This window comes from Emys orbicularis, chromosome 16 (assembly GCF_028017835.1).
Source record: "Emys orbicularis isolate rEmyOrb1 chromosome 16, rEmyOrb1.hap1, whole genome shotgun sequence".
Classification (NCBI taxonomy): Eukaryota; Metazoa; Chordata; order Testudines; family Emydidae; genus Emys; species Emys orbicularis.
In genome coordinates, this window is record NC_088698.1 from 23002642 (window position 1) to 23024536 (window position 21895).

The 21895-nt window shown below is 42.4% G+C and overlaps 1 protein-coding gene across 1 annotated transcript in view; it reads right to left on the reverse strand.

Annotated features, from left to right (window-relative positions):
* The window catches only part of TMEM132C (transmembrane protein 132C), a 213259-nt gene that overhangs the window by 59095 nt on the left and 132269 nt on the right, over window positions 1-21895 (reverse strand). The window contains exon 4 of the mRNA XM_065417982.1: window positions 15412-15595. Coding sequence (XP_065274054.1) covers window positions 15412-15595 — 184 coding nt within the window. The remainder of the gene's footprint in view (window positions 1-15411; window positions 15596-21895) is intronic.

The following is a 21895-nucleotide window of genomic DNA, read 5'->3' on the forward strand; positions in this document are numbered from 1 at the left end:
TGGGAGATGTTATCCAGCTGGGGACATGAGCAAACTACAACTCCCATAAGGCACCACACCAAAAATTTCAGCCAAAAATGCAAAAATGTCCAGGGAAAATAAAAAAAATATAAAAATTTTTCTTTTTCATCACAATTTTCCACAGATTTTTTTGGGGGGGAGGGCCAGCCGTACCTCTAATTTTGGCCCAATGAGCTCTGCAACCGAGGTTTCCTCTGGTCACATACCAGTCCATGGGTCGTGTACGTATGGGCACAATGTGACTCCTCTACATAGATCTCTTTTGGCAACCTCTGCTCATGTCCTCCAGACTGTACAATGGGGCCTCATCCCATTCTTTAAACCCACCCCCTCCTTTCCAAGGGCTCTCTGTCAGACAGAGGTGGGGTACATGAGGGAAGCTCACTAGCAGTCTACTCCAAAACATGTACAATCCTTGGTTATTTACAAGAGGCTAGGAAGCCAGCAGTGCAGACTGTGACAGTCAAGATTCAATCTGCAGCAATTACTGAAAGTGTACTGTACCCGTTTTTTCACTAACAGAGAATTTCAAAAAGCTTACAAGGGTAATACACTGCATTGTTCTAGAATTTATTATTGTTCCGGGGGGTAATGAATCTTGCAGAAGGACAATCCACTTTGATAGAAAAAAAATACAGAACAGAGTCAGATGGCTCGGAATCGGATTAAAAATAATGTGGCTGTTGCTTCCATTTCATTTGCTGAAGCCCCCTTTCTCCTCAGGCGTGTTATTGCTGCTGCTGACAATGAGGCTGCTCTGAATGTCCTTTAAGCGTTCAGTCTGCTTTTTCTGAAGAGGAGGAAACATCCGTGTGCCCACACGGTGGGTTTCTTTGGCTTGATTCGGATCTCAGTTACACTGGTGTGAATTGAGAAAGTTGGTGGAGTTATACTGGGGTAAGCAAGATCAGAATCAGGCCCTCTCTTCTCCCTCTGAAGCACACTCATACTCACAGACTGATCCTGTCCCTGAAATTCATATTCAGATAAGCATTCCATTAGCGGGGCTACTGACAGGACAAAGGTATGCAGTCTTGGGCCCTTAATTTAAATCTAGCTACAGTACACACAGAATTTCATTGAAATGTTCATCTGTTCACTCACTCAGGAAACCTTTGCCTTTGACTATGAGCATTCTAGGATAGTCTCAGTATTTTTTCTGTATCCGTTGGCCAATATTTTGCTATACTTTCTCCCCAAACCACTCACTATTTCTCAGTTTAAATTAAATTATAACTTTAAAATTACTTAACCAATTTTCTTCAAGCCTTGCTTATCTCTTAGATCTCAATGAGATTTAAAAAACAAGCTAAGTTTGATGTTTCTTCCATCATCCATTGTGGAGTCTGTAAATTCATCAGTTATAAAGGCCAGAAAGGACCATGATGATCATCTAGTCTGGTCATCTACACAACACAGGCCATATAATTTCACCCAGTAGTTCATGTGAGAGGGAATTATTCTTCCTTACTCTACATATGTGAAGTATGTCATGCTATCCTCACAAATAACTTGAGGTTGAACTAGAGTACATCTTTAGTTGTCAGTACACAACTAGACTGTATCAGGAGAAAAGGCCCATTGGTACTTACTATAAGTTAAACTATCTTAACTAGTTCATGAAGATGCTTAGGGCCAATCTCCAAACTCTTACTCACGCGAGTGATCCCACTGACTTAACTGGGAATACTTACATGAGCATGGACTTGCAGGATCAGGCCGTTAGTTTGTATTCCTGATAGGTCCCATCAATATCAACTAGCAATCAATGCTTCATGTAGAGAAGTGTTCCTAGCAGTGCAAATCCTTCCTTATTCATGTATATAATCTTGTTGACTTCAATAGTCTGCTAATGTGACTCAGGTCCTCTCGCATGAGCAAGGGTTTGCAGACTCAGGCTGCTAATATGTGATAACTACAAATATACCGAGGAATGCTGACAGCAGTGATCTCCTGGGAAAAACCAGGGGGCCAGATGCAATACAAATGCTTGCCCCCTTCACAAGTGTTGAAGTGCTCCCCTTGCACTGCATCCCAGGCAGTGCAGAGACTAAAAAGGAATAAAAATCACATTTCAGAGGATTACATCTGCTTATGCAGATTTCAGCCACATGGCATACAGATGGAATTTTTATTGCATCTAGTCCTTTGACGGTATTGCATGGAGTGTTTTTCTCTTATTACTGCTACAAATATATAGTTGGCTGTGGGCAGTCACTGGTTGTTTGGCCTTTGGTTGTTTTTACATCTCCCTTGGACCAGTCAAATCACAGAGCAATGTTCTATAAGCAGGGTGCTAATTATACTCTGTCCATCAATATTAAGGTAACAAAAGAGGTCTTTTTACAACAGAAATCCATGGTTTTTTTCCCCCCTCAGCAGTATCGGGGTCTGGCTGGACCAGGAGATTGTTAAGGGAATGTAAAGCTCTTCCTTTCTGGATTATTCATTTGAATCAAGGCCAAGTTGCCAGTGATCATAAATTGTTATTAGCACCTTCTGACTGTCCAGTGGCCTCTGTGAAATGGATCAGTGGTCTCAGCCCACTTCCTAATGGAGAGGGGCTCACAATGTGAAAATCACTCTTGCATCCTTGGGGCCAGTCTTAGTAGAGGAGTGCGACCCAAGGACTTCTTGATGCCAACTTGTGGAAGGCACAGGGGTGCATAAGAGTTACAGGGATCTTGGGTCTTGTATTTATATTCTAGCTACCATGCAAGGTTCATGGAAGATCTCTACTGAAAGCCTGTGTCACACTGATCATCATATTCATTGCAAAATGTAAGTGCAGGCAATATGTAAAGAGATATGTATCTAGATGGGAAATTATATTCATTAAGGCAGGTCCCCCAGAGGTAGAATGCCTTAAGTCAGGTCCTCCCAGATAGGAGGAGGGAGATACTTGTTTCCCTGCCTGACCATGGTGTATTTCACACTGGAAGTCGAATTGCATATTGAGTTAAATGCTAATTAAGAGATTGCATGGACTTCAGGAGAAGAAATTAACAGGAAGAGGTGAACAGTGCAGGAGGAAACCCTGGTTATAGGCAAATAAAAAAGGACCGGTCCAATATATCGAGGGGTGTAGAAAGACACCCTGGCATCCTTCATCTAGGGGGACAGGGTACCAGTGAGCTTGATCTCATTAAAAAAGGGTCTCAGCCACCCTGGCTGAAAATGTTGCAAGAGAGACTTTGGGTGAGCAAAAACAACGAGGAGTCCAGTGGCACATTAAAGACTATCAGATTTATTTGGGCATGAGCTTTCGTGGGTAAAAAACCCATTTCTTCAGATGTATGGAGCTTAAGAAGAGGGCATCTTGTTACGTGTGTTTAGACTCTAGATTGAGCTGTTATGGCTTTATTTGATATGTAACCCTGTTTCCAGTATTTCTGTTTGCCAGCATTTGAATCTCTGTTCTTTGTTAAATCAACTGATTCTGGTTTGCCCTACAAACATATCTAAGCACCGTGTGTTAAGCAGAGCTATGGCCTAGGGTGTAACTGACAAGCTGTGGTGTATTCTTCCTTTGGGAACAGAGGATCTGGAAATTCTGTGAGTGTCTATTACATCGGGGCGGGATACCGCCAGGGAACACTCAGAGGGTATGTCTACACTGCAATAAAACACCCGCAGCTGGCCGGGTTAGCTGGCTTGAGCTGCAGGGCTATAAAATTGCAGCACAGATGTCCAGGACGTCCATATTGCAGTTTATCTGTGGGCTAGCCTGTGCCTGGCTCCGGCCCACCTGTAGGAGAAGGTGCAAGGTGCAGACTGGGTCAGTAATCACGCTGGGTCCCGGGTGTGTAAAAGAGATCACCCTTTTTCACTCTGTTCCAAAACTACCCCGCAGAACAGAACATACGCTTCTGCAGGGCCCCTCCCCCAGGCTGCCCGTCTGGGAAGCTAACCCATTTATGGGTGCAGTTCCCAATGCCGCACAAGCGGGCTGTCCCCCAGATGGATGCCAGATACAACCGTTATACTGGCTTATAGCAATCAAAGGCTTGATTGGAACACAGCAGGTAACAATGCCAAGATAACGATGCAGCACTACCTATTGGCAGTGGTGCTGTCTGCACAGATCCTTACACAACTGCGGGCACTTCAATCTCCAGAAGCAAGGACCAGCACCAAGCTCCATAGGGGGCAGACAGAGGTTTGGGCCATTGCTCCTCATGCCTTTGTCTTTAGCACCAGCTGCACGGGGGAGCATACTCTGCACCCTTGCCAAGGGCAGTGTTGCGGGAAGAGTCAGAAGCCCAGCACCTCCTGGAGCTCTCCCTCTGGCAATGCAGCTCTGTGCTGACCTATTATTTCCCCCCTCCCGCATCCCCAAGTGGAACTGCTGCATTTAAAGTAAATAGTCCCAGTGACAGGCCTGACAAATATCCTTGGTGATGAGAATGTGTCTGGATAATGAATTGTAAATGGAAAGCGTGGCAAGGCAAACACAAGTCTAACACCAAACTGAAGGTGAGAAGTTGTGATTTTTTTAATCCTTGGGGTAGCTCATTATATCACTAAGGCTTATAAAAGTCCAGGTGAATTTATTTCCCCAGGTTCACTCATTACCTTCCATTACAATAACGTGTCTCCTTGTTATCTAGGGTACGTCTTCACTTACATCCGGGTCCGGATGTAAGCAATCGATTTTCTGAGTTCGATTTATCGCGTCTGGTTAAGACGCGATAAATCGATCCCGGATCGATCCCGGAAGTGCCCCGGATCGATCCCGGAAGTGCTCGTCTTCGACGCTGGTACTCCAGCTCGGCGAGCGGAGTACGCAGCATCGACGGGGGAGCCTTCCTGCCGCGTCTGGACCGCGGTAACGTCGGACTAAGGTACTTCGAATTCAGCTACGTTATTAACGTAGCTGAATTTGCGTACCTTAGTCCGAAGTGGGGGGGTTAGTGTAGACCAGCCCCTAGTTAGTTTTGCTGCCTGTACAGAAGCACCTCAGACCCTCCTTAATTATATCCCAGCATAAACAATGTGCTGCTGTGGTAGGTGGATCTCACCTAACAGTTAATGACCGTGGGAACTGTTTCCCAGAAACATTAACCCTTTCTTTATAGATCAAAACCATCATTAAAAATTGGCCAATTAAAAGAACTTGCTCCTGTTTTTCAGTATGAATCAGAGTTAACCTACTTACTGCTGCCAAACACACCAATCACCTAAGCCAGCTGCATTTCCAAACATACCTTATCATTGTTCAGTGTGTCTATTTAAAGTGACAGCACCGGAATATGGAGGCGAGTCCTAGGGTAAACTGCAAACATTCACCTCCTGCAACAAACATGCTAAGTAACTTGAGTCAGTTGGTAATCAGTTAACTGGAGCTAAAAGAGGATCACAAAGTCTAGTCTGGATCACTATTAGTCCTGTGACTTTTTTTCTTTAGGGAAGAGGTGTAATCTAGTGGTCAGAGCAGCAGACATGTAGTCAGCGTTGCTGAGTTCTGTTTCCAATTCTGCCAGTGTCTGACTGTGAGACCTTGCACAAGTCACTTAAGTGCTCAGTGCCTCAGTTTCCCCAGTTGTAAAATAAGTATAACAGCGCAGGAATGTTATGAGACTCATTTAGTGAGCGCTGTTTACACAGTGCTTTGAGATCCTTGGGTAAAAGGTGCTATAGAGGTGCAATGTATTCAATAAACAGTTGCTACCACCAATGCCAAAACCATGAGTGACCTTTGGAGTCTGCGGTCTGTCATAATGCCAAAAGACCCCTTGGAAAAATCTTGGTTCTGCCTCTGCAACAGTCTCATGGGGAAGCTTACAGGCTGAGCTTTACCTCAGGGATTCTGAATTCCCCAGCAGGTGTGATAGCCTTATAGTTTAGTAATGTCTCTGCCTGTGAATTCCAGTTCTGTGTCAGCTGCAAACTTCAGCCATTGAAATCGGTCCCTCGCTCCTGCTGAGAAATGCTCCTTTGCTCTCCTCCACCCAATCTGGCAGAGGAGGCAGTAACTGTGGGTACATATGGCGAATACGGTACTTGGCAGCTACGGCATCAAAATACATAGCTCTGGAATGTCCTTTTCAAGCATTATCATATGGGTCCAGAGTAGACTTTTGAGCTGGCTTATTATGGGGCCTCTCCACCGTCTCTGCTCATGCACATGTGGCAGCTGCAAAGTTGTCCATGGGGCTGTATTGACTGGTCAGGCTTTTTAATCAGCTGTCTTTTCAGATATAAACCATGGCTTAAAAAATATTTTTTAAGGGGGGAGGGGAGGTTGTTGTGTCCCTAGGCCACTGCTTAGAGGGAGCCCCAAATTCTTGACTCTCATGGGACGTCAGTCAGCTGAAAGTGAGATCAAGATAACCTAATAGTGGCAAGGCAAAAATCAGATCGCCAAATAACAGGAACGTTGAACTTGCTACAACAACACATCATATTTCATCCCAGCCTGACACTGTAGATTTTGACCTCTCTGGGGCAGAGACGGTCTTTTTGGTTATCTGTCTGTACAGTGCCTAGCACAATGGGGCCCTGATCCTTGATTGGCATTCCTAGGCACTATTGTAATACAAACAATAAATAATAAAGTCACTGAAAATCTCAATGGACATTTTAGCTGCTTCATCGTTTGTTATTGGAGCTCCCACTTGTCAAGGCAGAGAAGCATATATCCTAAGTCTCTCATCAATCTCTCTCTAATACAGCAAGAAAAATTGGCAAGGAAAACCAAGAGTTCCTTAAATAGCACACTTTACACATAGAATACTTTACACATCTGGAAGCCTGCTGACCCCATTTCTCCTTGGCTCTTAGAAAATCCCAAAGTAATCCATTCAATAGAGGCTGTCAGGAGATGGGGAGGAAGAAAAAAGGAAAATCATATACTGTTGTGCAGCATGGAAAATGACACGCAACCTGATCCAATGGAAAAATGAAGCCCAACCATCTGGGTTAGCTTTATTGATCCATCCTTATTCCCCTCAAAAGGGGGAACTGAATATGACGGTACCAAAGAGAAAGAAAACACAGGCTAGAGGCAAAAGTTCAATGACTGGCTCTAATGGTCAGGATACATTAACAAAGACATAGTCAAATTGAGCCATTTTGAATTCTTTTCACTTCTGTCTGTGGCTTCTGATCAATTTGGGATCAATGCACACATCTTATCGTTTTGTTGCTTTTGTTTTCTGTAGGGTAGGTAACAAAGGACCCTGCTTTGAACAAATGGACCAAATCAACAGTGACTGACAGTGGACAGCTTCTTTAATTGAAACAGCTTTCAATGCTGTATTTGACATGGACAATTCACAAGCAGATCCTTTGGGTCAGAATCTGATCTCAGTTACTCTGGTATAAAATTAGAGCAATGCTACTGTCTTTAGCGGAAATTGTATCAGCGTAAATCTAGAGAGTAAGCAAGCAAATTCAGGCCACACTGAAACCAATGCAATGCCACTGTTTTCAATGGGGTAGCAGGTCTGTAAGTAGGGTGACCAGACAGCAAATGTGAAAAATCGGGAGGGGGTGGGGGGTTATAGGAACAGGGGCGGCTCCAGGCACCAGCGCACCAAGTGCGTGCCTGGGGCGGCAAGCCGCGGGGGGCGGCCTGCCGGTCGCTGTGAGGGCGGCAGGCAGGCAACTTTTGGCGGCGCGAATGCGGGAGGTCCACCGGTCCCACAGCTTCGGCGGCAATTCGGCGGCGGGGACGCTGATGGCGCGGCACCGGCGGACCTCCCGCAGGCATGCCGCCGAATCTGCGTGACCAGCGGACCGCCCGCAGGCGCGCTGCCGAAAGCCGCCTGCCTGCCGTGCTTGGGGCAGCAAAAAACAGAGCCGCCCCTGAATAGGAACCTATATAAGAAAAAGACCCAAAAATCAGGACTGTCCCTATAAAATCGGGACATCTGGTCACCCTATCTGCAAGTGATGTGGGTCTTAACCTCAATTTAGTCCCTGTCTGTTGGCAGGATCACATGATAGACTCTTAAACCTGTTACTGCTCTCTCCTAAAAGACTCACCTTTGTAGTTTAACTGGTAAAAAGCTCAGGCGTTTTTACTACTGGAGGTCCCAAGTTCAACCCACACTGTCAGAACAAAGGTGGGATGGGTAAGTTACAGAATTTGGCCCTTCATATTTAATTTACCCAGTTCCAGTTGCAACATAATTTTACTTTAAATATATATATCCTGTTACAAAATAGCCAAGATAATTTTTTACATCAACTATATTTCCTTCAAATTGAAATGCATGTTTTGCCTCATTTGTCATTCCACTCAACTGGGAAAATATTTGTTCAGTTGCAGAAAAGTTCAGCATGGCACATATTTGTTGGTTCATTTGTATGCAGCAAATTAGAAAACAAATTTGTTTAGATATCTTCAGATAGCCTGAAGAACTCCTGAACTGTGTGGCTCCGAATATCTTCTTCATTCATTTCTTTGTGGCTAATAGGAAGGAGACATCCTTCTGCATCTGTTACCTTGGCTTGGAGATCGATGAAAGGACCTCACAGTGTGAAGTCATAGGTTTGTAAGGTGACCAGATGTCCCTATTTTATAGGGACAGTCCCGATATTTGAGGCTTTTTCTTATATAGGCGCCTATTACCCCCCACCCCATGTCCCGATTTTTCACACTTGCTGTCTGATCACCCTATGTGTTTGTGTGGCTCCATTGTGATGAGACTGTTATCCACTAGAGACCAACTTGGGGATAAATTTGTTTAATTTGTGGGCTACTGATTCCTGATGACCTGTGCTTTCTGATGAAAAAAGTTAAACATGCATGAAAATGGCAAAGCATGTTTTTAGATTGGGCTAAGGTTCACAGCTCTGCATTCTGAATGTACGGCCACTCGCTCTCACGAGAGAACCTTCAATATAGAATCATAGAAATGTAGGGCTGGAAGAGAGCTCGAGAGCTCATCTAGCCCAGCCCCCTGTGCTGAGGCGGGACTAAGTAACCCCAGATCATCCCTGAAGGGCGTTTGTCCAACCTGTTCTTAAAAACCGCCACTGATGGGGATTCCACAACCTACCATATACTCAATTACAAAGGCAAATGCAGGTATTTCTCAATGAAACAATGTAGGATCATGGAACACTTACCGTCGGTATGGAGCTGTACTGAGTAACGCTAAGCAAAAAAGAACCTCAGCTATGCATTACTGCTGCTCAGAGGTTGGTTTGCCATGCACACATACCATCTACGTGACACAAAAGCATACTCCCCTGAGCTGGACTTAACCAGTGGCTTACAGGATGCTATTAAACAAAGGGAAGGATACACTGGGCATCAATGTCACTCAAATCCTACCCGAAGCAGCAAAAATAAATCAAAATAGAAAAATATAATGATTCTCCGCATGTGCATAGCACATCCCATCCCAGGTTACAAACACACATGGGCCCACTGTGTGTTTGGTGTCATCCCCATTTTACAGATGGAAATATGTAAAGGACAAGGAAGCTACACAACTGCCCAAGGTGACACAAGGAGCCTGGAGCAGAGCCAGCATAGAACCCAGTGCTTCTGACATCCAGCTGGTGCCTTCGCCACTTTGAATAGCTGGATTTTATGCAGGTGAAGTATAGAGAAGGATTTCATCTCCCTGACTCAAAGTCAGGGTGCTCCATTGCCACTATTCTATTTTATGGGCTGCTTTGCTAGCTGCAACCCTTCTGTGCCACTTGCATGGGGTTCAGAAAGTCTTGCACTGGCCTTTCTGTGACTTCAAGGTGAATTTTCTACAGGAACTGGTAAACTACCCTACAAGAAAGAGGTCTACTATAATGCTGATGTTGCTTTATTGGTTGGGTATCAAATGAGCAGTCAACAAGTGCATAGTTCTGCTGATGGACCAGTCCCTCAGTGACTTCTTAGTAGGAGAAATGCTTCTTAAATACAACTGTTTATCAATTGGAGTTGTCCCATGTCTAAAAGTCTCTTTTACAAGCTTCTATCTCTTGGCTTGATGTTGAACTGCACATAAATGTTGAGGCTTCATAATGAAATGGGAGTGTGTGTTTGTGTGTGTGTATGTGTGTGCGTGCACCACACAGGTGAATGAGTTGGAGGTTTTTTGTTTTTTATCTTATTAGGTGGCAAAAACCAATACAGCTGGCTGCATTTGCTCATGATAGGGTAGAAATTTGAGGAGGCTGTGGAAAGTAAGCTGTGCAACTCAGTACACCTTAATTGGCAAGCTCTAAGGTAAGTTGTGATTAATTGAAGAGGTTTTCAAAAGCAGCTTAGCAGACAATTAATCAAGCTCCTATGAAGGCACTTCTCTAATTGATCCAGGAATAAGTAATATCAAATCAGAACTGCTTAAACAGAACACAACTCTTCTCAGACATCAGTTCTATAGTAGAGAGTTAAATCTTTGCAAGATTGCTCTTTTCTGTAAATTGTGGTGCATATTTTTTATTTTGATAGGGGAAATCTTTTTCTCTTCTCTCTCTCTCTCTCACGCACCCTATTGTCTAATGAATTTTATAAGGCTTTCACTACCCTTCCAGCACCATGATGGAAACCTATCCCCACTGCTTCTTATCTTACACTTTGAGTGAGAGGCACATACATCCTCGTCAACATCAGATGTCCCAGAATGAAAAATGAAGGTCTTAGAGCGCACTGATACTGAAGCACAATGACAAGTTATTTTCCAGCTGGCAGATTTAAGCTTTTGGTAGTGCAAAGGCTAATTGGGGATGGCTTTTGATACAATGGCCCCAGTGGTAATCATTTAGTAAACATTCTTGATGAGTGAGGGTAAAAACCATGAAAAAAATACAGCTGGTTGGAAGGTGATAAGTACTTTCTGTGGGGAAAAAATAATTTATTTCTAATTTTTTAATACAGATTTCTGTTTTTCTATATTAAAAAAACAAAAAATTCATTTTTTGAAAATCAAAAGCCAAACTTTTTTGATTTTCAAAACCCAAGATTTTTTTCTGCTTTTGAATTTTTTATTGAAAAACCTAAGAGCTGCAACAGAAATGTAAAAAAAAAGTCCACTTTTCATCAACCTTTTTTTTTTTTTAAAAGAAAAATTCAACCAGATCTTTAAAAAACCATCAATTAGTGACCTATTTTTGTCTCCGTTATACCAGTGTTCATCTGGAGAAATCCCAATGAAATCAATGGTGATACCCATGGAACTGAAAGCAGAATTTCAGCGAGGAAGAGCTGTATCAAAAATGGGGACACTGAGTGGCTCAGAGTCACTTGTCAACATCCACTGGGTGATCTGGGGCAAGTCACTTCACCTCCCTGTGCTTCCATTTCCCCATCTGTACAATGGGGATAGTGGTACTGACTTCCTTTGTAAAGCACTTTGCGATCAATGGATGGCAAGTGCTATAGAAGAGCTGGGTCGTATTGTTTCCTTTTAGCAATGGGTCATTCTGGATTGTCCTCTGCTCTCCCAAGGTATGGAAAGAAATTTGGGGAGCGAGGTCTCCAGAGCTTCTGGCCTGTCTGCAGTTTGTCAGGAATGACTATTACCCTCCCACACCCTGTGCCTCATCCTAAATGGAATAACCATACGGTGGATTATGGTGGTGGCTAGAGGGAATCTCGGACTCACTAATTTTCTCTCTGAATAATTAACGGATAAAATGGCCTTCAAAACTGACCAGAGCTATTAACTCCCCAACTCTGGAGCATACATCATATAAAACTGGACAGCTCATTTCTCTGCTACTTTATAGACAGAACTGGGAACACTGGGACAGGTTTGTTTCACTGATGTCCAGCCTGACAGTTTTGACGTTTCTTTTGTTCATTACCACCACCAACTCCTTAGTGCTCGTATTTATTTGTCCATGCCACCTAGCTAGCTAGCCAGGCCCATGGTAGCGAGATGCTGCTACAAGCTTCCCTCTTGGCTCCTGGATGAAGTTAAATTGATTATTCAGTCACTGTGTCCTACCACCTGCTGCACTGAACCCTGACCTACATGGCTATGTTGATATTGTAGGTTCAGTTCTTTCTGACAATGTCAATTCTTTAATCTCTTCTGTTCCATTATAACAGAGCTGCAATTGCTCTAATCCCTAAAAAACCCAATTCTTCTTTTCCCCACTTCTCTCCTATTTTTAAGATAATTAGAAAGAGGGTAATAAGAATGTGTGATCTTTTCAGCTTTGTAAGTTTTAGTCTAGCATTTGAACAGCTCACATGAGAGACGCTCCACTTTTGTGATCCTGGGGTTATATTTAGCCCAACAAAAGATTTGTCGTTTCCAGCTTCCTGATATTTATTTTTCCTTCCGCCTTTCTTGCATCTGGTGTTTTTTATGTTGTTGTCCGTTATCTTATGCCAACATAATCCGCTTGCTGCTCTAGAGAGCTGGAACACAAGTTTTACCCAGCTAATGGATGGGACTGTCCTCATATTAAGTTTCTCTCTAGACATACATCTACAGATAGATATACGTTTTTTAACACCTCTTGTTAATCCATGTATATATTTTATATTATTTTACTCTACCTGGTAATCACCTTTACAAATAACGGTAACTGTTTGTATTATCTTTATTATTTGTATTATGGTTGTGCCTAGAGGCCTCAAATGAGATTGTGCTAGGCACTGTAGAAACACACATAGTAAGATACAGTCCCAGCCCTTATCATCTAAATAGACATGACAGAAAAAGGGTGGGAGGGGAAAACAGAGGTACCCTCTTTCCTAGCTCACACAGCAGGCCAGTCACAGAGTCAGGACTAGAACCCAGATGTCCTCAGTCCCACACTGCCTCTGTGTTTGTAACTGCAAAGATTCCTTCTTAAAGTTCCTTTCTCCAACGACATAATTCTGAAAGAAGCAGTTTTGCTCTCTGGGCACAATTCATGTTGAAATCAATCTGGTCTGTTTACTTGTAGTATTTTTTCCTACAAATTATTGAAGAAAAATACTTGCCATAAAACACCAGGACCTAGCTTTTATGCGGGAGATGGGCACTTGCTTTACAATTTGTAGCGGAGAGAGACACTGAAGTACAACTTCTCAGCAGACACAGCATCACACACACTCTTTTTGTGTCTCTCTTTACCTCTGAACAAGAGAATTGCCAGGTAATCAGCTCAGCTGGAGATTAACGTTTAAATGAAGAAAGTATCCTGGCTGGAGCTGCAGTGTTAGCTAACAGAAAACTGTGAAAATTCCCTTTATCTACTAATATCCCGCCAGCAAAGCCAATTTTGCATTGGCATCTCATCCAGCTAGATTCTATTAGCACAATGTGTTATGGCTGCTGCCAAGTGTTAGCACAAGGTACACCAGAGAAACGGACACACACAAGGAAGCAAAGTGAAGGGTTTTAAGGTATAATTTTGTCTTTTAAATCCCTTGCAAAAATCGTAATGCTTGACGGTACTGCCATTGGTACATCCAGGGCTTCATCCCATATTCCTTGTGCACCCCAGGTTTCACTAAATTGGGACTCAGGCCGCTAGAGAAACCAACATAAAAGGATGCATTTTAATCTCTCAGAGACATGTGCACGTCCATCTGTATCTTGCCTGCAAATGCAAAGGCATTAGTGACTATTTTAACATGTATAAAAATAGATCAGGCATGAAATACAGAGACGGAGCCAATGAATTCTTTACAAAATAGAAGGGGAAGGGGTGGTAAATTCTGCCAGAAGATAGACACATGTAGCTTCATTGGAAGCATTGAATGAATCTCCCTAAGGCCAGAATCTGACCTGAAGAAGCTGTCTTAAGTACGTGCTTAAATCTTTACAGGACTGAGGACGTAATATTTATTGCCATATTTAGCTCTACAGGTAATCGAAGGCAACATTTCTCTCCCAGCCCAGTTCTGAAGCACACAGCTCTCTACTGACTTCAATGAACTTTGGAGCAGGATCTATGGGAGTAAATCTCCAAAGGATATCGGCAGGAGTTCCACTGACATAGCATATAAGTCGAGGACTGCCGTACTGATCGCAAAAAATAATTCTTCCCCAGTTATCTAGCACATGACAATATTACCAGATAAAAGGAAAAACCATGTAACAATATAATAAATAAAAGAGGGCCAGAATTTCACTAATAAAAACCATCAACAGAAAGTATCTTTCAGTATTAAAATCTGCACTGGTCCTTTAATTCTGGCAAACATCTTGTTTTCACCTAAATATCATTAGGGCTGCTCCAGCTCGAGGAGTTTACACACACACTGACTTCAGTGGGAGCAGAACTTTTTTTTTTAAATTAACAAGAGGAAAAAATTCCCCAGAAAAGGTAGGATATTCAAGCAGAATTTGTTCAGAATAAAGCAACAAAAAGTCCTGTGGCACCTTATAGACTAACAGACGTATTGGAGCATAAGCTTTCGTGGGTGAATAACCACTTCGTCAGACGCATGTCATTCACCCACGAAAGCTTATGCTCCAATACGTCTGTTAGTCTATAAGGTGCCACAGGACTCTTTGTTGCTTTTTACAGATCCAGACTAACATGGCTACCCCTCAGATACTTGTTCAGAATAGACTCTTTCCCAGGGATTTTCCAAACAGACCAAGGGACTTTTCTTTCTTTTAAAGACACTTTCTGTTCTCTCCCTAAAACCAGAGTGCTTTATGGGGTTAGGGAACAGCCCGCTAATTAGTATAGGCTTCATTCTGCTAAATACTGAGCACTTTCAACTCCCATTTGTTAACAGGAGTTGCAGGTGGTAAGTACCCCCAAGGGTTGTCAGTGTCCCTAGCCTCTGTTTGCCAGAAGCTGGGAATGGGCGACAGGGGATGGATCACTTGATTACCTGTTCTATTCATTCCCTCCGGGGCACCTGGCATTGGCCACTGTCGGAAGACAGGATACTGGGTTAGATGGACCTTTGGTCTGACCCAGTACGGCCGTTCTTATGATCAAACCCTATAGCACTTAACGGAAAAATTAAAAAGCGACCAGCAAGTATATTTTGCCCTCTGTTACCAACTGGTAGTCCAGAGGGAACTGTGAAAGAACAGTTTAAAAGAGGGGAACTCAAGGTTTAAAGAGTAAGGGCCATATTTTTTTTAAAGGGACAGCATCTTTTGTGTGTGTGTGTGTGTGTGTGTGTGTGTGTGTGTGTGTGTGTGTGTGTGTGTGTGTGGGCAGTTAGTCTAAATTGCATGATTTGCCCCCACAATGAAATGCGTGTATGATTCTGGCAAGTGCTTACTGCTCCTATAAAAAAAAGGATATCCAACTGACATCAACAGAGATTCCATCACGTAGGGAGAGTATTATTATACCAAGGTGGAGTAGTGCCGTACTGATCTCAGAAAAGAATTCTTCCCTGATTATCTAGTGAGCAGAGACCACCTCTTTGCTGATCAGTCTCAAAGGCTGCTTTGTACCTTCCCAGAATGACAGTCATTTAAAGATGAGACAGAGCACCATGCTTTCCAGGGAATCTCTTACCATTGCTAGTGGAACTATTCCTACCAGGTCCTTCTGGCAGATGAAGATTTCAGAGAGGGCTATGTCCGTTGTCCCCTTCCGAGGGTATTCCACCTGCCACGTGATTGGCTGCGTTCCGGAAAGACTGCTGAAACTGGCTATTTCAAAGTTCATCTGCACGACTTCACTGAATAAACTGTTACTTCTGGAAAGATGAAAAGAGGGAAAGGGAAGAGATATTATAGTGATTTAGGAGGACAAATGAATCATATTAGCTACTGGAAAATGTACGTATTTATACAACAAACCTTTTGCAATACAAACAAGAATTATTCAAAATGTGCTTCTGTCATAACTATAAAGGGAAGGGTAACAGCTCTCCTGTGTACAGTACTATAAAATCCCTCCTGGCCAGAGACTCCAAAATCCTTTTACCTGTAAAGGGTTAAGAAGCTCGGGTAACCTGGCTGACACCTGACCCAAAGGACCAATAAGGGGACAAGATACTTTCAAATCTTGGCGGGGGGGAAAGGCTTTTGTTTGTGCTCTTTGTTTAAGGGGTTGTTCGCTCTTGGGACTGAGAGGGACCAGACATCAATCCAGGTTCTCCCCATCTTTCTAAACAAGTCTCTCATATTTCAAACTTGTAAGTAAAAAGCCAGGCAAGGCGTCTTAGTTTTACTTTGTTTTCTCAACTTGTAAATGTACCTTTTACTAGAGTGTTTATCTTTGTTTGCTGTACTTTGAACCTGAGACTAGAGGGGAGTCCTCTGAGCTCTTTAAGTTTGATTACCCTGTAAGGTTATTTTCCATACTGATTTTACAGAGATGATTTTTACCTTTTTCTTTAATTAAAAGCCTTCTTTTTAAGAACCTGATTGATTTTTCCTTGTTTTTAGATCCAAGGGAGTTGGATCTGTATTCACCAGGAGTTGGTGAAAGGAAGGAGGGGGGAAGGATCAATTTCTCCTTGTTTTAAGATCCAAGGGGTTTGGATCTGTATTCACCAGGGAATTGGTGAAAGGTTTCTCAAAGCTTCCCAGGGAAGGGAATTAGCTTGTGGGAAATGGTGGCAGCGGACCAGATCTAAGCTGATAGTTAAGCTTGGAAGTCTTCATGCAGGCCCCCACACTTGTACCCTAAAGTTCAAAGTGGGGATACAGCCTTGACAGCTTCCCACCAAAGTTAAGAATAGTGAGGTAGAGTTCCTTACTTACCTTGATCCAGGATGAGGTGTATGATATAAGCAAAGATATTTACTCAACTGTGTATTTTTATAATTTTGCAAATGTGATTCGATCCTAACAGTGAGTCTGATTCTCTTATTTTGTACATTAGTATAGCCAGAAGTATCAACAATGAAGTAGATGAAGATATTCCAGTCAAACTAGAGCAGGTGAGAACAGAGCCAAACCCAATGTTATCTATCTCAAAGTGAATCATTATAACTATATGAACTGTTCACATTGAAACTCAATTTAAAGTCCTTAACTGAGACATGGAGTCAACAGAAGACAAGAAAAGACCTAATATGGTTAAATAGGAAGATTCAAGAGGTTATTTAAGCCTTAGAAGTATCCTCCAGAAAATGGAAATAAAGTCTAAATGAAGCCATAGAAAGGAGCATAAACTATGGCAGATGAAATGTAATGCGGAAATCTGGAGGGCTAAGGGGATTTAAAGAGCAAATAGTCAAAGATATAAAAAAATCTCCAGAAATTCTTTATATACACATCAGGAAAAAAAAAAGAATGCAAGAAATGAATCTGCTAGACTACCAAGGAGTTAAGGGATCAGTTGAGGTGGCTAGGACATTGCAGAGAAGTGAAATTATTCATTTCCATCCATAACTATACATTAACTTGTATGGGGCTTGCATATAGTGCTTCCTGTGATGTTTCACAGTATGTTGCTTCAAATTACCCCTATTCCCTCTAACAAAGAACAAGCACCTGTACGCCAAGGGCGACTCAATCCGACTCTCATCAGATTCTTGTATGACTTCACCAAGATGGTAGCTTCAACCTTCCCTGCTTTTTTTTGTGTGTACCACAGGCAAAGGTCCACTTCTGAGGCTCAGCAACAGTCCATGATGGACTGATCAGTTGTCCAGGTTTTAGACTTCCCTAATTACCATCTTTCCTCCTAAACTGTTCAGAAAGCAACCACCATTTTTTATTCTTTAAGTTACACTTTGTGACAGTAGCTTGTATGATTATTTTAAAAGTAAAACCTTTCCCATCCGAATTATTGTTTCAATGGTGGACTTTCCTTTGGAAGGCTTAGTCAGAAAAGTCTTCATACTAGCTAATGTTTTAAATGCCTTTACTTATAAAGTATAAAGGCTTCCTCTCTTGAAAGAGAGAAACTCAGACACTTGTATGGCGTGGGTATACTTTCTTTCATGCATTTAAACAGTGATTTTGTGGGATAATGTGATAGATGTATAGGCGAAGCAATTCATAACTCAAGGTCAGCCCATTCCCATTTGAAGAGTTCCTACTAAATAAATCTTATTGCTTATAAGTATAAAGCAACTGTGATAACTCTGGTTTATGCACTTGTGGAACATCCCAAAAGGAATACACATTGGATTGAACTTGTAATTTATTTGAAGGCATGATTATATGCAAAGACACCTGGATCGTCTGAGCTACTGAGTTCATTTAGCTGTTAAAGATGCTATTATGCCTTAGATTAATGGTACCTGGGAAGATATTATTCTCACCATTTCTAGGTCTGATGCTTAGAAACTGACAAAGCTTGTACATATGATTGACAATCCCAGAGTTTTCAGGTGTGTTACATAGAGAACAAATTCTAGCACAACTTCAGAACTGCACTGAGTCACAATATATGACAGGAGAGCTGCCCTGATCAAGAAGGCTGAAGACCTCTTTAAATAGCCTGTGAGCAGATGTAAAATATGCAGTATTAAATACCACAGCAAAAAGGTCCAGCCAGCCCAATGGTGTAATGAGGGACTTCTGGACGGGGTGATCTAGAATCTAAGGTACTTAAATAGTCTCCATTCTGTAGTATCTGAGCACCTCACAATCTTTCATGTATTCATGCTCACATGGGAAGTGCAATTATCCCAATGTCACGGATGGGAAACTGAGGCATGGCGATGCTGACTGACTTGCCCAAGATCATATAGGAAGTCTGTGGTAGAGCAAGGGACTGAAACTAAACTTTCCCAAGTCCCTTGCTAACCACTGGGCCATCTTGTCCAGTGCAACTGGAAAGGGATGGGTCACGTGTTTCCAATGGAAATTACAGCACTTACTTCTAGTCTTAAATGGCCTCTAGATAATGAGCCTTAAAATCCAATACTAATCTGTTTATTAGAGATATTCTAGGTAACGTGTAGAGATTTCTAAGATACATCACTTACGGCTGAAATTTGCAAACACACCCCTGAGATTTGAACACCACTTCTCATTAAGGAGCTTTGAAAGTCTCAGATTATCATTTCCCTTTCCCTTGGAGTCACGCACAGGTGCCTGGCTTCAGTGGTGATAGGATATAAAAAACTGCATTTTTAGCAGCACTCTAAAACATTGCTAAAATATTTTTGTCTGTAAAATGTGTGGCATACTGTATCCTGGAATACATGTGGTACAGTAGAAAGGTTTTATTGGCACTTGCTCGGGTTGATCTGCATAATTCACGTATAGCTCCTCCACAGGTGAGCAACGGACCCATCTCAAACTCACGCCGATAAAACCTTCATACCGCATCATCATCATCGGTTTCCTTTTTCTCTTTCATATAGGAGAGACAGAGATGATCAACAGCTGGGAAAGTGGCCACTTGGAAAAGAAAAAAAAAAAGCCTTCCGAGATGTGTAATGGCTGGAAAAAAGAAAGAAAACCTTCTCGTGAAACACGTTTAATGGTCAGAGCTTGCTCACGGACTGAAACAGCAATTCCTTAATGTCTGGCATTTAGAACTGCTCCGCAGCCAGAAGAACAAGTAATTATAAACCTGTTCTAATGTACAGCATGATTGCAAATGCAGCTTGTTGCAGGGGGAGCTTCTAAAGAAGTGCTCAGGGGTTGGAGTAGGAGTCTGATTTGGTTGGAGTGAGAGCTCCCCTGGACCAGTTCACTCCATGCATTCATTCGGAGCTGTAAATACATCAATCATTCAGGGCTTGATTGTAACTTGGACAAGACAGTAAGAAATCCCTTTGCAGCACTGTGCAGCCTAGCTGGACCTTGGGTCTGGGTGCACAGAGTAAGCACCGAGTTATATTCTCTCTCTAGAGCGGATGGGTAATGTTTAGGCAGAGCGGGAGGAGAAGGGAATGGGTGGAGACGCAGTGCCACATCCAGTGCTTACTGGCCAGAGCAGCTGATCCACCTTGATGGTGGTGGGGTTAATAATTTACTACTGATCTAGTCTTAGTGCTAAGTTCCTATCCCCTGACAGCCAGGAGGAACTGTACCTCAGAGGCGGTATGTGCCACTGAGAAACAAGATTTTAGGAGCTGGAGAACTGATTTGTTTATATAAGAATAACTAAAAACATATAGATGGTGAAGAGAAGGAAAAGACTCAGGAGAAACTCTGCCATACAATTCAGCACATCATATTCATTATGGACCAAAAGCTGATTTTTGAGTCTCTGGGGATGTGAATTCAATTAGCAAGTGATGTAGGATAACTAGGATTCTTGGGTTTGAAATATTCTTTAGGCATCTCATTGACCATTCATTAGGAACCATATATTAATCAACCAAACCCCTGCTGCTTTGAGAAACATTCCCCCTTAGCTGGAGTCTATCTAGTGTAGATAAACAATACTGCTCAAATCAGTAGCTGTTTAGTTCTGATGGGCAGAAGAAATCCCTCTGCAGACCAGGGAGTTGAAAGCAACATGCTGTGTAAACCTGACCCAGAGACAACGCTGTTGCTGGCGGGGGTGGATCCATGTTCTGAATGACACCATTGGAGCGAGGAGTCCATAGCAGATTCAGCTTCGCTGGAAAGGTCAAGCAATAGATAAAACATCAAGTGTGGCCTGGTTTAACAGCCTGCTCCGGCCAAGCATCGCCAGGGTTCAACTGAAGACAGCAGCACTCGAGGCCAGCACACTGCTGGAGAGGCTGTTACAGAGCAGTGGGCCGGATAAGTCAGATAATAAGTAAGTAGGGCAAGAGAGGCAACACATTTGTCTGCCAGGGTAGAGAACTCAGCTGATGTAAGATCCATAAACAAACTGAAATCTTTGTTGAACGCCTGTCTACAAGCATGAACCGGCAGTCCCTGATGAGTGATTTTCAAAGTGTTGAGTTATTGCTTTGAGTAACGCAGGAATTTTGACTCTTAAATGAGTGATTCTAAGAACTGCTACCTGCTAAATCAATAGTCCCGATTTACTGCAGTGACCCTCAAAGATAAATGTAAAGAACCCTGGACTAAAAAAAAAAATATCCATCTTTAGCTCAAATATATTTTTACTGAAAATCCCAGAAGAACCAAAGGATTTTTTGAACTACTGAAAACCTAATTTAGTAATCCCTTTGCTCTCCAGTGCTATCTGGTTTGACAGTGACATCTTAATGCCGAGTCACACTTGCTAAATGATATAAGAAATCCAATGAATATCCTTCAGCAACATAAAAGACCTGATTTTTCCACCCTAACTCATGTTGAATAGCACCTTACTCTACACGATTTCAATGACACCACAATGTACTGAGTAATACAGTATAGCTCGCTAAGAGTGGCAGAACCAGTCCCAGAAATGATCAGGCAACAAAAAGTGCATGCTAATAGAACAGCCCCGTCAATTGGTTTCTGAAAATAATGCTCGGAAACCTCTGAAAGAGCCTCAAAAAGAGCAGAAGAAAACAGAGGGGAAAAAATTATGTACAATTAAACACTAAAGCCAACAATCGTGCCTCATTTGCATCTCCCATGCTGTTTATTTTGACTCTTTCATTAAAACAACACTGCTAGGGTCATCACTTAAATGGAAATATACCATCTAAAAGACATAAATCCTTTGTGTTACAAAGTGAAATCTCTTCTGCTCTTGAAGTGGAAAACTGAGGGAACTTTCTCAAAACTTGTTGTTTTCAGGTGTAGAGTTTGTTTTGAGCCTCAGAAATCATGCGTCAGGGGCTCCAGAAGCATGAGATTAGCTTAAAAATAAGGAAATGTAGAAAACAAAATAAATGTTGGGTCTTTTTTATTTGCCTTCTGCTTTTTGAACCTTTATGGTTACATTTTCCAGCTTTACTCTACAGACAAGATGATTTTTTTCCTTTAAATGAAAGCTGAGATTTTCATGTAATCACATGACTTCAAAAGCGAGGACTTTAAGAACAACAAATATTGCGACACTTTTGATCAGATTGTTCGAGTTGGCAATGCTGTAGTGTGAGAGACTCATGCTAAAATGTTAGATTATTCACTGCTCTGACACTCTGACTCTAAGCAAACTCCACAGGGCCAGAGTGCAGAGATTGCAGCTGACATGTATTCCCTCTACC